General features: G+C 47.8%; 1 protein-coding gene across 1 annotated transcript in view; it reads right to left on the reverse strand.

Moving 5' to 3' along the window:
- The window catches only part of NTM (neurotrimin), a 1,087,393-nt gene extending 1,071,463 nt beyond the window's left edge, over window positions 1-15,930 (reverse strand). The window contains exon 1 of the mRNA XM_082273444.1: window positions 15,776-15,930. Coding sequence (XP_082129570.1) covers window positions 15,776-15,839 — 64 coding nt within the window. The 5' untranslated portion in view covers window positions 15,840-15,930. The remainder of the gene's footprint in view (window positions 1-15,775) is intronic.
- Between the last annotated feature and the right edge of the window lie 1,368 nt (window positions 15,931-17,298).

Genomic DNA, 17,298 nt, shown 5'->3' on the forward strand with positions numbered 1-17,298 from the left:
AGTCCACAGAACAGGAAGGAAGACGGCAGAAGATGGATGCGGCCGCCAGCGGGGATGACGAGGGCTTCGTTTAGGGCAAGTGTCACATAATGTGCTAGTATGCAATGCATACTAGCACATTATGCATTTACTTTGCAGGGAAGAAAAAAAACTAAAAAAAAAAAAAAAAGTAGAGTTTACTACCTATTTAATACATTCTATGCATTAAGATAAAAAACCTTCTGTGTGCAGCAGCCCCCCTCATCCCCCTAATACTCACCTGAGCCCGTCTTTATCCAGCGATATTGCAGGAGTGTCTAAGCTGCCTGGGACTCCCCTCCTCCTTGGCTGAGACAGCTCCCGCTGCTGTCAATCAAAATCATTCAGCCAATCAGGGGAGAGCGGGGCGGAGCTGGGTCAGGGCTCTGTGTCTGAAACCACACAGGGAGCTGTGACTCGGCTCGGGTGTCCCCATAGCAAGCATCTTGCTGTGGGGGCATTCAATAGGAGGGAGGGGCCAGAAGGGCCAAAGAGGGACCTGAGAAGAGGAGGATATGGCCCACTCTGTGCAAAACCAACTGCACAGAGCAGGTAAGTATAACATGATTGATTTTTTTTTTAAAAAAAACAAGACTTTACAATCACTTTAAGTCCCAGAGGCTCATTTATATGGTCCTTGAGCTGACCATTTTTTGTCTGCTATTTTTTTGCATTGTCCAAAGACGACCCCTGTGCTCCTTCATCCAGAGTGGGGTTGCTCTACAACAGGAGGTGTATTACTGGCCAGATTATCAGGTGAAAACAGAGGGGGAAAAGCTTAAAAAAAAGAATACTAATGCAGCCATCCCATCTAATGATTGGTAAGCTGCAATATATTACATTTTTGGTTTAAATACTAATAAATTCAATTAAATAAATACTTTGACATCATTGGCTGCTTAAGGAAGTACGGCCTTTCTTATTGGTCGGGGGCCTGCTGCACTGTACTCCCTAGCTGGGGTCATCAGCATGTTCTCTTCGGAGGCACCGGATGGGTCAAGGTTTCCATAACATATAGAAGAATGAACATAAAATACGATGCAGCCCGCAGAGCATTCCTACACAGAGTCACAGACGTCACACTTCTAATCACATGCAGATTACATGTTCAGGAAATTAGAGCAACAAGACACGGAGATTAATGGACACGAGGGCGGCTCGGCCACCTCTGTATGTGGAAACCAATCTACATTTCCCTCTATGGGGATCAAGGCAGAGGCGGCAGATAATGGTGGTGTGCCCAGTCTGCAGGGAGCTGCTTTACCTGGGCATTACAGTGACCCAGGGTTACCATACACGTTACAATCTGACCATACAATCAGGGCCGGGACAAGGGGTGGGCAGGAGGGTCAGTTGCCCTCGGCGCAATAGTTTATTGCAGAGATGGAGGGGGGCGCCTTGACCCTAACTCTAAGGGAAGGGGGGCGCAGTTTGGCATTCTTGCCCTGGGCGCAATAGTTTATTGCAGAGATGGGGGGGCGCCTTGACCCTAACCCTAAGGGAAGGGGGTGCAGTTTGGCATTCTTGCCCTGGGCGCAATCGTTTATTGCAGAGATGGGGGGGGCGCCTTGACCCTAACCCTAAGGGAAGGGGGGCGCAGTTTGGCATTCTTGCCCTGGGCGCAATAGTTTATTGCAGAGATGGGGGAGGGCGCCTTGACCCTAACCCTAAGGGAAGGGGGCGCAGTTTGGCATTCTTGCCCTGGGCGCAATAGTTTATTGCAGAGATGGGGGGGCGCCTTGACCCTAACCCTAAGGGAAGGGGGGCGCAGTTTGGCATTCTTTCACTGGGCGCAATAGTTTATTGCAGGGATGGGGGGGGTACCTTGACCCTAACCCTAAGGGAAGGGGGGCGCAGTTTGGCATTCTTGCCCTGGGCGCTGGATGACCTTGTCCCGGCACTGCATACAATCTTTTTATAATTTACCTAAACTATGTAATATGAGGGCCTAGCTGATTTATCCAATCAAACAGCAGCCAATCAGGCACTACATAGTTTTTGGAGGATCTAAAGGACATTGTACAATCAGACTGCATTGTGTATGGTCAAAGTATTCAAGGGGAGGAATTGCTCTGGATGCCAATCTGCATTGTGCCAGGATCAACAAACCCCCTAACTAGCTGGCATTCCCCCACTGCAGATTAGGGCAATGATGTGCCAACCAAAACCAACCAATCAGACATCCCATTTCCAGCGTATGGAGAAAAAAAAAATACAAAATGAAAGTTGCTCCGTGATTGGCTGCGGTGTTCAGTTCTCCAGATACGACCCTCATTTAGCAGAAGCCGTCTGATAATTAGTGTTTTTTAATGGCTGGCTGAACGGACATTTTACAAGCTTTGCTGAGCCAAGTGAAAACTCGATGATAAAACCCAAACAAATCAGCCAAACGAGCCATTAAACGGGAGAAGATTTGACGGGAGTCGCCAGAGATCCGGAGGAGAATATTAATCAGAATCCAGCCCGGAGGTCAGTCTCTGACAAAACGCCATTCCGGGGGCAACAGATAAACTTTGTGGAATCAACTGAATTATGGGTTCATGTTTGTGCGTCACCTCGGAAAACATCTGTCTGTCTAAGTCTGCCCATACACTGTACAATCTCTTTTTAGATCTATCTACAAGTATTTAGTGCAAGGGCCTGCCGGATTGGATCCAAATTGATTGGATAGTTTAGGTAGATCCTCGTATTATATCGTTTTGGTAGATCTAAAGTTAATCGTAAACAGATTGTCTTGTCAGATTGTAACGTGTATTGAGGGCCTTAAAGGACTAAAAGGGAACTGTCACCAGTCAGATTCCCCCATTAACCACTTCAGTACCGGGCACTTATACCCCCTACCTGTCCAAGACAATTTTCAGTGCTGCCGCACTTTGAATGACAATTGCGTGGTCATGAAACGCTGTACCCATACAAAATTTTTTTCATTTTTTTTTTAGGCAGATCTTTCTTTGGGTGGTTTTTAATCACCACTGTGTTTTTTTTTTTTTTGCTAAACAAATGAAAAAAAGACTGAAAATTTAAAAAAAAAAAAAAAAAAAGTATTTTTTTTTTCTTAGTTTCTGTTATAAAATTTTGCAAAAAAGTAATTTGTCTCCTTTACTGATGGGCACTGATGAGGCGGCACTCTTATGCAGCACTAATGGGTACTGATAGGTGGCACTAATGGACATTTATAGGCTGCAATGATAAGCACTGATGAGACTGCGCTGTTGTGATGGGCACTGATAGGTGGCGCTGATGGGCATGATAAGCTGCACCGATAGGTGGCACTGATAAGCAGCACTGATGAGGAGGCACTTATAGGTGGCACTAATAGGCGGCACTGATGTGGAGGCACTGATATGTGGCACTGATGGGCGGCACTGATGAGGAGGCACTGATGGGCACTGATAAGCTGCACTGATAAGCGGCACTGATATACAGCACTGATGAGGAGGCATTGATAGGTGGCACTGATAGGTGGCACTGATAGGGGGCACTGATAGGTGGCACTGATGAGGCGCACTGATGAGGAGGCATTCATAGGTGGCACTGATAGGCGGCACTGATGGGGAGGCACTGATATGTGGCACTGATAGGCGGCACTGATGAGGAGGCACTGATGGGCACTGATAAGCTGCACTGATAAGCGGCACTGACATACAGCACTGATGAGGAGGCATTGATAGGTGGCACTGATAGGAAGCACCGATGAGGAGGCACTGATAGGTGGCACTGATGGGCACTGATGGGACAGCACTGATGATCAGTGACCTGATTATCAGTGTAAATGTGAGCTGTCAGAATTGCCGGGTACTGGCTCCCCTCTTTCTCCTGTGACAGCGCTGAGGAAAGGATTGCCGATAACCGACCGTTTGTTTGCATGTGATCAGCTGTGATTGGACACAGCTGATCACATAGTAAAGGGCCGCTGTGATTGGCCCTTTACTGCGATCTGTGATCACAGAGCATGCCCCAGGGGTGTGCGGGTGGGGGGGGGCATTTTTCTGGGAAGACGTACAATGACGCCCTCCCAGAATGAGAGAGCCGTGTTGTAGCCGTCTTTTGGCTATAGCTAAGTCATAAAATGGTTAACCATGATTGGAGGACGAAGGCCCATCATACAAGTTACAATCTAAATGTACAATCAACTTTAGCTTTACAAAATCTTTATAATATATGGGCCTTTAGCCCCGTACACACATACCGATCGTCGGCCGACCGATCGGCCGTCTTTTGTCCCCGGGCTGTCGTGTCCGCTGAAAAGTGCAAAAGACTGCACACTAATTTTGTCCGCCGACTGCAGAAGTGATGTCATGTGATGGTTAACTTTCCGTGTTTTTTCTTTTCTGAGCATGCCCAGTCTTGCAAATCTGCTGTCTGTCGGCCGAATTCTGTACTGACTGGCGAACAATCGGCCGTTCTGGTGTCGGCATACAAAAATTTTAATGCTTGCATGACAGATTCTGTTCAGCCGAAAGTGCGCTGTCGGCTGTCGGAAGCATCATACTAACAAGCCGAAAATCGGCCGATCGTTCGGCAGCCGAACATTTTCGGCCGACAATCAGTACGTGTGTACGGGCCTTAACTAAACTATCCAGTCAGTTTAAATCCAATCAGACAGGCCCTTAAGCCCCGTACACACGTACTGATTGTTGGCCAACCGATCGGCCGTCTTTTGTCCAGTGTTGTTTGTTGGTTGAAATGTGCTCTAGACTTGCACTGGACTTTTGTTGGCCAACAAAAACCAACTTCAGAAGTGATGTCATGTGATGGTTGACTTTCCGTGTGTTTTTTCTTCTCTGAGCATGCCCAGTCTTGCTCATCAGATTTTTGTCTGCCGAAATCTGTACTGACTGAGGAACAATCGGCCGTTCTGTTGTTGGCCAACAAAAATTTTATAGCATGCACACCAGATTTTTTTCAGCCGAAAATTTGCAGTTGGTTGTCGGAAGCATCATACTAACAAGCCTACAATCGGCAGATCGGACGTTGGCCAACAATTTACGGCCAACAATCTGTGCGTGTGTACGGGGCTTAACACTATATAGTTGTTGAAAGATATAAAAGTGATTGTACAATCTGATATCTGATAGTATAGTGTATGGACAGCCTAAGGGTCACTATACACATTACAATCTGACCATACAATCCTTGAACAATCAACCCTAGATTTACCAAAACTATGTAAAATGAGGATCTAACTAATCTAACAATCAGTTTGTATACAGTCGGGCAGATCCTAGTTTTCGGTGGATCATACAATGAAAATATATCATGTGTAGTGAGCTTTAAACATCGTAGACCAGATGCACAGAAGCTGCCGCAATAAAAACTGTCTGTAGTGTCTCACAGCCACCAATGTCCTTCATACCCCGACAGCTGAAACCCAAAAGGCCGAATCTTCTAACTGGGGGGTAAAACACATATTCGTCATACAGGGGCCCTCAATGGAAGATTGTGGCCCTCAGGACCCAAAATAAACTTTCTTCAGTACAGGTCCAATGCTGACAGTCCTTGCCTTCAAGGCAAAGTCCTTTTTTCTCATTACTGATGTTAAAAGACTGTTACTAAGAAGAGGGGAGTAGGGTGATATGATTACAGAGATTGACAAATCATAGTTCTTGTTTCATTTGAAAGATAAATTCTGATTGGTTGCCAAGAATAAAGCTTGCTGTATGCTCTATGTCAGTGAGAACACTACAAAGCTCTAATTGGGAACTTTAATAGGCAGCCCAGACATGTTCCTGGCTCCACCTCTAACGCCAAGCCAGGAACAGCGCAATACACTCATCTACTCCTCAAAGCATTTGATTTGCTGTGAAATACGATGTATCTGGCCAGACTGGGAAGCTTGCATCCAGTGGGGTGACAGGTGCTCTTCTTCAATTAACAAACATAAATTGGATTGGATGGAAATGTGCCTTTTTTCAACAATGAGAACAAAGTACAATGTATGGGGATCAGAGTCTCAGCAACAACCTGAGAAATTATGCTGGGCACCCCATCAAGAGGACCTGTCACACCCAGGTATGACCGCACTCAAATGTATTAAAAATTGCTTTGAAAAAAAAAAATTAATAAAATTGCAAACAGATTTATTGGGAATCCATCAATATAATCCATCAATACTAAGACATCACAGCTACAGCAGGCAGGGAACAGCGTTGACGCGTTTCACGCTACAAAAGTTATGATGAGGTACAAGTAACGTGAAACGCGTCAACGCTGGTCCCTGCCTGCTGTAGCTGTGATGTCTTTATATTGATGCATTACCAGTCTTTATATTGATGGATTCCCAATAAATCTGTTTGCAATTCTATTTTTTATTTTTTAAATCTGTTTGCAATTTTCATACATTTGAGTGCAGTCACCCACTTTTCTATGTGAAGTATCCTAAGGCTTGAGAACTGGACCAGCACCTCCTTGTATAGACTGGGGGACTAGAGAGGTGGGCTGACCTGGAGCAGTATCTTCACTTTACTGGATTACCTGTCACACACAGACAGTGGTTGGAGGACCCCTTTATAATGTCAGAGATTATTATAAGGTGTGATCTCACCTGCATGGGACTGGCACACAGCCGCATACTTACCAATGGTATGGTCCTAAATCTGGGACACTGGTAACCGCACTAATGCCCCTAAATTAGGGGAAATGTCCACCATGCCCACTTTCCAGGTCTCACCCAGACCCCGCCTCTAAATATGCAGGAAATACCCTACATACCTGCTTTCTAAGTTGGTCCCACCCAGACCCCGCCTCTAAATATGCAGAAAATGCCCTCCATACCTGTTTTCCAAGTTGGTCCCACCCGGGCCCCGCCTCTAAATATGCAGAAAATGCCCTCCATACCTGTTTTCCAAGTTGGTCCCACCCGGGCCCCGCCTCTAAATATGCAGAAAATGCCCTCCATACCTGTTTTCCAAGTTGGTCCCACCCGGGCCCCGCCTCTAAATATGCAGAAAATGCTCTCCATACCTGATTTCCAAGTTGGTCCCACCCAGATCCCGCCTCTAAATATGCAGAAAATGCTCTCCATACCTGCTTTCCAAGCTGGTTCCACCCAGACCCCGCCTCTAAATATGCAGGAAATACCCATCATACCTGCTTTCCAAGCTGGTTCCACCCAGACCCCGCCTCTAAATATGCAGGAAATACCCATCATACCTGCTTTCCAAGCTGGTTCCACCCAGACCCCGCCTCAAAATATGCAGGAAATACCCATCATACCTGCTTTCCAAGCTGCTTCCACCCAGACCCCGCCTCTAAATATGCAGGAAATGCTCTCCATACCTGCTTTCCAAGCTGGTTCCACCCAGACCCCGCCTCTAAATATGCAGGAAATGCTCTCCATACCTGCTTTCCAAGTTAGTCCCACCCAGACCCCGCCTCTAAATATGCAGGAAATGCCCTCCATTCTGCTTTCCAAGTTGGTCCCACCCAGACCCCGCCTCTAAATATGCAGGAAATGCTCTCCATACCTGCTTTCCAAGTTGGTCCCACCCAGACCCCGCCTCTAAATATGCAGAAAATGCCCTCCATACCTGCTTTCTAAGTTGGTCCCACCCAGACCCCGCCTCAAAATATGCAGAAAATGCCCTCCATACCTGCTTTCCAAGTTGGTTCCAACCAGACCCAACCTCCAAATATGCAGGAAATGCCCACCATACCTGCTTTCCAAGTTGGTCCCACCCAGACCCCGCCTCTAAATATGCAGGAAATACCCATCATACCTGCTTTCCAAGTTGGTCCCACCCAGACCCCGCCTCTAAATATGCAGAAAATGCTCTCCATACCTGCTTTCTAAGTTGGTCCCACCCAGACCCCGCCTCCAAATATGCGGAAAATGCCCTCCATACCTGCTTTCCAAGTTGGTTCCACCCAGACCCCACCTCCAAATATGCAGGAAATGCCCTCCATACCTGCTTTCTAAGTTGGTCCCACCCAGGCCCCGCCTCCAAATATACAGTAAATGTCCTCCATACTTGCTTTCTAAGTTGGTCCAACCCAGACCCCGCCTCTAAATATGCAGGAAATGCCCACTATGCCCACTTTCCAAGTTGGTTCCACCCAGACCCCGCCTCTAAATATGCAGGAAATGCCCTCCATACCTGCTTTTCAAGTTGGTCCCACCCAGGCCCCGCCTCTAAATATGCCACCCAAATGTTGCCCTGATCCCCACAATGAATTCTTCCTTGAATTGCTGTACATGTGCAGTAACTCAGATAAGGTTGATGCTGTGATACCAGGACACAGCCCTAGACACAGCATCGGCAGGACAGAGGACCAAGATGTGGGACTGTCCCACCAAATCCTGGACTGTTGGCATGTATGTAACTGCAATACCTGATGGCATACATGGGACAAAGCCTTTACAAGAGATAGTGCAGAAAATTTCATAGCTAGCAGGAGGGAAGACATTTAAGCCGCCCATAGATGGTTGGAATCTTGGACAGTCCCTCCCTGCTGAATTGGCCGAGAATCCAACCATCTATGGGCAGTCTGATTGTACCAGGGCCGTAGATTATTTTTTTTCCTGGGGGGGTTCAGCCTTGAGTACCCAGAGAATAATAATTATCACACCGTGACAAATTGTGGTGTGTAAATATATACAGTATATACAGCGCCCCCAGCAGGCACATCTGTTAGTGAAGCAAATAGTAAACATGGCTTCAATGTCAGCCGGGCCCCTGCCTGTCAGCCTCGTGGATGAGACAGGTGGTCTTCCCAGTGGCAGTGCGGCTCCCGCAGCTGATAGGTTACACTAGCCTAGCTGCTTTGAAATTGACCAATGCTCTGAGGGGGGTTTGGACCCCCCTGACCCCCCCCTTATCTACGCCCCTGGATTGTACAGAAGTTGATCCATCACCCGACTTGGAAATTTGGCATGCGATTATTGCCAGTGGCTTTAGATGCTTGCGATAATCACTGTGCTATCACATTGTCTAACAGCATTGCCCCCGGAGGGATTCCCCGCAGATAAAGCATTGGAAATTAGAGTCAGGCAGAGGCGGCGCACAATTTACATCGATTCTTATCACAGGGTCACTCACAGTCCTGACAGACCGCTGCAAAGTCCTGTCAGTACCCGCTGCATATCTGTCAGATTTCTCCATATTTCACACTGAGCCCAGAAACATAAGAGGAGAACATAAAATGTAAGGCTGATCATACATTATGCAATCTGATTGTACAATCTCCTTAAGATCTACCATTAGCTATGCAGTGCAAGGGCCTGCCTGATTTATTAATAACTGGGTCTGTTGTTTAAACTGTCCCCATATTACATTGTTTTGGTAACTCTAGAGATAGCCATACACTACACAACCTAATTGTACAATCTACTTTAGATATACCATCAACTATGCCGTGCAAAGGCCTGCCTGATTGGATACAAAGGTCTGTCCTCATATTACATAGTTTTGTCAGACCAGAGAGAGACTGTAGAGAGATTGTACAATCTGATTGTATTGTGTATGGATTCTTTATAATACAATTACATGCCTGTCCAAAATCCTCTGTAAAATGTACAATGAACTGGGCATGCGCAGCTCAGTTTACATTCCAGCACAGTGCCTGTGTGCGAGGTCAACCACACTCCTGCACATGTGTGGGAATGATGTCATCCCACAATGGCCAATCAAGATGGCCAAAGACCGGCACCTGGAAGAAGATGCCAGTGTGGGCAAAGGACCTCGTGGGCATCGGGCCTTTGGAACAGAGGTATTTTTGGCTTTAATTCCCCTTTAAGGAGATTGTACAGATATTTTACAATCAGATTGTAGAGTTTATGACCAGCTTACTCTTGTCCACATGTCAATGTGTGAATTCTAAATCAGTAGGCCCTGACGTCCCATTAGGCAGAATAGGCTGATGCCTAGAGGCTGCAGAGGGAAAGGGGCAGCTCTTCCCTGAAGAGTCACTGAAATATTCCCCCATCAAAAGTAATCATTCAGATGTATCATATGAGATTATACACACTATGACAATATTCTACAACCAGTCCAGCAAACTGTCTTCTATGTATAAAGGGGACCCCAGTGGGGGAAGGGTGACAGCATGCAGCAAAGATGTTGTGTCTACAGGCAAACAATGCCTAGAAGGGGTTCATTCTCTTTCAGATGGGGAATATCATTGGCCATGCAGCTGATCCCTGGACATGATTTGCAGACTTCCAGGTGAGAGCACAGAAAGGATCATTAAATCAGCACATTGGAAGGGATCCAGAAAACCTGGCCTGTTATTGCCTACTAGGGAAATAACCAAGCCCTGCTTTTTATTAGACTCAACTCATGCAGACCAGACAGCATACAAAGTTCCTGACAGAGGGACATAAGACCACGAGGGATGCAGGAAATGATAACTCCCAGCACACCGCGCCGCACACCATCTGACGGCCAGGGCAGCTTCCTCTAGCCAATCAGAGTGCTGGAACCACATCCACTGGTGAGGAGGTTCTCCAATAGAAGATCACTAAAGACAAACCATTGAGAAAGAGAACCGGTCATGACGGGGCTGATACAAGAATGTGAAATGAGTAATATTCTGCAGGCTGACCCTGACTTGTCCCCTATGTACACATTTAACCTGAGTGTCATGGGTTAAAGGTCACCTGAGGTCTAAAGCTGTGTCCCCCCCCCCCTTCCTGTTTTGCGGTGATGTGCGGTTTCCTGTGAAATGCGTAAAAGATGCATCAAATCGCATGTAGATTTGCATTGCCATCAATGTTTTTAATGCACATTTCAATGCACTTTGCATGCTAATGTATATCAACACATAACATGTGTTTCCATGTCATGATGTGCGTTCAAGTGTTGTGGTGTGTGCACTCACGTGTCATGATGTGCGTTCATGTGTTGCTGTACGCGCTCACGTGTCATGATGTGCGTGCATGTTGTGGTGTGCGCTTACATGTCATGATGTACGTTCATGTGTTGTGGTATGCGCTCACATGTCATGATGTGCGTTCATGTGTTGTGGTGTGCACTCACGTGTCATGATGCGCATTCATGTGTTGTCGCATGCGCTCACATGTCATGATATGTGTTTATGTGTTGTCATATGCGCTCACATGTCATGATATGTGTTTATCTGTTGTCATATGCGCTCACATGTCATGATATGTGTTTATGTGTTGTCGTATGCGCTCACATGTCATGATATGTGTTTATGTGTTGCCGTATGCGCTCACATGTCATGATATGTGTTTATGTGTTGCCGTATGCGCTCACGTGTCATGATGTGCGTTTATGTGTTGTCCTAGGCGCTCACATGTCATGATGTGCATTCATGTGTTGACGTATGCACTCACATGGCATGATATGCATTTATGTGTTGTCGTAGGCACTCACATGTCATGATGTGCGTTCATGTGTTGTCGTATGCGCTCACGTGTCATGATGTGCGTTCATGTGTTGTCGTATGCGCTCACGTGTCATGATGTGCGTTTATGTGCTGCCGCATGCGCTCACGTGTCATGATGTGCGTGCATGTGTTGTGGTGTGCGCTCACGTGTCATGATGTGCGTGCATGTGTTGTGGTGTGCGCTCACATGTCATGATGTGCGTTTATGTGTTGTGGTGTGCGCTCACGTGTCATGATGTGCGTTTATGTGTTGTGGTGTGCGCTCACGTGTCATGATGTGCGCTGACGTGTCATGATGTGCGCTGACGTGTCATGATGTGCGCTCACGTGTCATGATGTGCGCTGATGTGTCATGATGTGCGCTCACGTGTCATGATGTGCGCTCACATGTCTAAGTGTAGGTTTGTGATGTCCGGTCATGCTCATTAATGTGACCTACTGTGTGTTCAGGTGTCATGATTTGTGTCCTTGTGTCGTGATGTGCGTTCACATATTGTGATGTGCATTAATGTGTGGTGATGTGCGTTCACATGTGTTGACATACATGGCATTCTGTGTTGATGTGCATTTTGATGCTTTTCCATTTATTTGAAAGAAGAAGCCCGTCTGACCTCACACTGTCTCCCAGCCCCTGAGTGTGCATTGTGTGACGTCAGACACTTGTCAGCCTCCAGGTGACCTCTGACCCTGGAGATGAATGATGTCAGTGTGATAATGATATGATAGGATGAGCTGAGACATGACAGCTTCTCTACACTCCGCACATTCCATCCACAGGCGCGGAGCGGAAATCAGGGAGAGGAGATTGCTGATTGGCTGCTGTAGTTGGATCAGCTGTTGGAGGAGAGATGAGTGGGCGATCCGACTCTCCGACACCTCCATCGGGTCCCCGACCTACCGCTGCGCCTATTCTGCGCCAACACAGCGCCACTCCAAGTCCCTCCACAATGTACAACCAGACTCCCCCCTCCCCCGCGGAGTGCGGACACCCATCCATGTGTAATCAGTCAGTCAGGTGACCACCGACAAGGGGCGAATAATAAGAGGAAGATGGGGGGGGGGGTGACATGCCGAGTGTAGGGGCTAAGGAGGGTTGAGTACTGCCTTGGGGTATAGAGGGGATGGGGGGTGGAGGGATGCCTGGAGTATTGGGGGAGGGGTTGATGGATGGTTGCCTGGGGTAGAAGGTGAGGGAGATGAAGTGCTGCTCGGGGTAGGGGGGTGAGGGAGATAAAGGGAAAGCAAGTGTAGGAGGGTAAGGGGGGTGGAGTACTGCCTTGGGGTATGAGGAGGGGGGGGGGGTTGGAATACTACGTTGGGCATAAGGGGGGAGGGGGATGGAGTACTGCCTTGGGGTATGGGGGGGGGGGGGATGGAGTACTGCTTTGGGTATAAGGGGGAGGGGGATAAAGCACTGCCTTGGTATGCGGAGGTGGGGTAAGGGGGATGGTGTACTGCCTTGGGTTATAAAAGGGGGGGGGGTGGAGTACTGCCATGGGTATAAGGAGGGAGGGGGATGGAATACTGCCTTGGTATGCAGGGGGGGGGGGGTGAGGGTGATTGAGTACTGTCTTGGGTATGGGGTGGGGGGGTGGTGGGTGGTTTCAGTACTGCTTTGGGTAAAAGGGGAAAGGGGGATGGAATGCTGCCTTGGGGTATGGGGGGGGGGGGTTGAGAACTGGTTTGGGCATAAGGGGGAGGGGGATGGAGTACTGCCTTGGGGTATAGGGGGGGGGGATGGAGTACTGATTTGGGTATAAGGGGGAGGGGGGTGAAGTACTGCCTTGGTATGTGGAGGGGGATGGAGTACTGCCTTAGGGTATGGGGGGGATGGAGTACTGCCTTAGGGTATGGGGGGGATGGAGTACTGCTTTGGGTATAAGGGGGAGGGGGATAAAGCACTGCCTTGGTATGCGGAGGTGGGGTAAGGGGGATGGTGTACTGCCTTGGGTTATGAAAGGGGGGGATGGAGTACTGCTATGGGTATAAGGAGGGAGGGGGACGGAATACTGCCTTGGTATGCAGAGGGGGGGGGGGGGGGTAAGGGGGATGGTGTACTGCCTTGGGTTATGAAAGGGGGGGGTGGAGTACTGCTATGGGTATAAGGAAGGAGGGGGATGGAATACTGCCTTGGTTTGCAGAGGGGGGGGGGGTGAGGGGGATGGAGTACTGTCTTGGGTATGGGGGGGTGATGGTGGAGTACTGCTTTGGGTAAAAGGGGAAAGGGGGATGGAATGCTGCCTTGGGGTATGGGGGGGGGGGGGGTTGAGAACTGGTTTGGGCATAAGGGGGAGGGGGATGGAGTACTGCCTTGGGGTATAGGGGGGATGGAGTACTGCTTTGGGTATAAGGGGGAGGGGGATGAAGTACTGCCTTGGTATGTGGAGGGGGATAGAGTACTACCTTGAGGTATGGGGGGGTGAGGGGGATAAAGTACTGCCTTTGGGTGTTGGGGATGGAGTACTGCTTTGGGTATAAGGGGTGAGGGGGATGGAGTACTGCTCGGGGTAGGGGGATAGAGTGAAGCATAGGTAGGAGGGCAAGAGGGGAGGGGTAGGGGTGGAGTACTACCTTGGGGTATGGGGGGGGGGATGAAGTACTGCTTGGGGTAGGGGGTGAGGGGGATAGAGTGAAGCCTAGGGTAGGAGGGTAAGGGGGATAAAGAACTGCCTTGGTATGCAGAGGGGGGGGGGGCTGGGTCAGAGGGATGGAGTACTGCCTTGAGGTATGGGGAGGGGGGGGTGCCTGAGGTAGGGGGCAGGGGGGAGGGATGCCCAGAGTAGGAGGATTATGTCTGTGGTTGAGGGGGGTAGAGAGACCCAGGATAGGGGTGAGAAGGATAGAGATTGGTGTGGGGGGGGGGGGGGTGCCCGGTGTAGAAGGATGATACTTGGGGTGGGGGAGGAGATATCACAAAAGTAGAGAACACATAAGTGCTAATTGATGGGGTGTGCCCTCTACTCCAACTTCTGCCAATCATATCAGTGTCACCAACAATTGGCAAATTGCCAGAGCTGACCGATCTCCGGGCTGGGAGGAAATGATCGGACAGACTATGGATTGCTGTGTGCGTCGGATGGAAACATTGTATGTCTATAGCCGATAGATAACTGTGTGCGTACACCGGATGGATACATTGTGTATATGGGAAGGATACGTTTTATATATATATATGGGATACATTGTATGGGAAGGATAGCCGGATACAATTTATATATATATATATATGGGACACGAGATGGGAAGGATACATTGCATATATATATATATTTATTTATAAATGGGATACATTGTAGACGGGAAGGATACATTATATATATATATATATAGGAATGGGATACATTGTATATAAATATATATATATGGGATACATTGAAGATGGGAAGAATACATTATATATATATATATATATATATATATATATATATATATATATATATATATATATATGGGAATGTAGATAGGAAGGATATACATTATATATATGGGAATGGGATACATTGTAGATGGGAAGGATACATTGTATATATATATATATATATATATATATATATATATATATATATATATATATATATATATATATGGGATAGATTGTAAGGATACATTGTATATATATATATATGGGAATGGGATAGATTGTGTATGGGAAGGATACATTATATATAAATATATATATATAGGAATGGGATATATTGTAGATGGGAAGGATACATTAAATATAAATATATATATATAGGAATGGGATAGATTGTAGATGGGAAGGATACATTAAATATAAATATATATATATATAGGAATGGGATAGATTGTAGATGGGAAGGATCGCCGGATACATTGTAGAGAGAGGAGAGAGATGTGAACACAACAGGTTTCTGTGGGCACAGCCAGCCGATATGAGAAGACGGTGGGTAGGTTTGGGTAGAGCTCAGGTATGTGGCAGTGCCCGGTCTGTGAGTACACTGCCCCCCCCCCCCCCAGTTCTCAGTACAAGGGGGGCTTTCATCAGTGTCCTGGACCTTTAACCCTTTCATAGCGCCCTCTGCTCCACAGATCAGTGCAGGATGTTGGCACTGCGGAGTGCCAGGCTATTAACACCTGGTGTGCCAGGCGGGGGGAAGAGAACATCACCTGATCAGAGACTTCATTTAACCCTTCACATCCTGGAATGCAAAACCAGTAAGTACAGGAGGAGGGGGTGTCAATCACTGCTATCACCCCCTCTCATCCAAGTGGGCAGAGGGTTCTGCAAGCCTGGGGAGGGGGGGGGGGTGAATGTGCCCCCCCTTCCCCACACTCCCGCTATCCAGTTACCACAATACACAGCAGACACAGTGAGCTGCAGAGCTTGCAATCACCCCATGCAGAGCAGAGATCCCCTGATAGGGACAGCTGGGGGTCTCCCTACCTTGCAGGAGGCACAGGGCAGTCATGGCACTCAGGATGAGCCAGGAGAACGGGTGCAGCAACATGTCCAAGAGCAGCAGACAGCCAGAGATCCGGATAATCCAGCAGAGGCTGCAGAAGATGAGAATGGATGTGATCACAGCACTGCCAGCCTCAACTGCAGCGGCCCCGCCCCCTGCACTGTGATTGGCCACAGCAGGAGCAGAGTGACAGCTGAGAGGATAGGGTACCAGCCTGCAGGTGTAGCACTGACTGACACATTGCATGCACCAACACTGATACACACAGCATACACAAACACTGACACAGTGCATGCACCATCACTGACACACACAGCATACACCATCACTGATACACACAGCATACACCATCACTGATACACACAGCATACATCATCACTGACACACACAGCATACACCAACACTGACACACACAGCATACACCAACACTGACACACACAGCATACACCAACACTGATACACACAGCATACACCAACACTGACACAGTGCATGTACCATCACTGACACACACAGCATACACCAACACTGACACACACAGCATACACCAACACTGATACACACAGCATACACCATCACTGACACACACAGCATACACCAACACTGACACAGTGCATGTACCATCACTGACACACACAGCATACACCAACACTGACACACACAGCATACACCAACACTGACACACACAGCATACACCATCACTGACACACACAGCATACACCAACACTGACACACACAGCATACATCATCACTGACACACACAGCATACATCATCACTGACACACACAGCATACACCAACACTGACACAGTGCATGCACCATCACTGATACACACAGCATACACCAACACTGACACACACAGCATACATCATCACTGACACACACAGCATACACCATCACTGATACACACAGCATACACCAACACTGACACACACAGCATACATCATCACTGACACACAGCATACACCGACACTGATACACACAGCATACACCATCAATGACACACACAGCATACACCATCACTGACACACACAGCATACACCATCACTGACACACACAGCATACACCATCACTGACACACACAGCATACACAAACACTGACACACACAGCATACACCAACACTGATACACACAGCATACACAAACACTGATACACACAGCATACACCAACACTGACACACACAGCATACACCATCACTGACACACACAGCATACACCATCACTGACACACACAGCATACACCATCACTGATACACACAGCATACACCATCACTGATACACACAGCATACACCAACACTGACACACACAGCATACACCAACACTGATACACACAGCATACACCAACACTGACACAGTGCATGTACCATCACTGACACACACAGCATACACCAACACTGATACACACAGCATACACCAACACTGACACACACAGCATACACCAACACTGATACACACAGCATACACCATCACTGACACACACAGCATACACCAACACTGACACAGTG

This window comes from Pelophylax lessonae (assembly GCF_965119305.1).
Source record: "Pelophylax lessonae genome assembly, chromosome: 12".
In the NCBI taxonomy this organism is placed as follows: domain Eukaryota; kingdom Metazoa; phylum Chordata; class Amphibia; order Anura; family Ranidae; genus Pelophylax; species Pelophylax lessonae.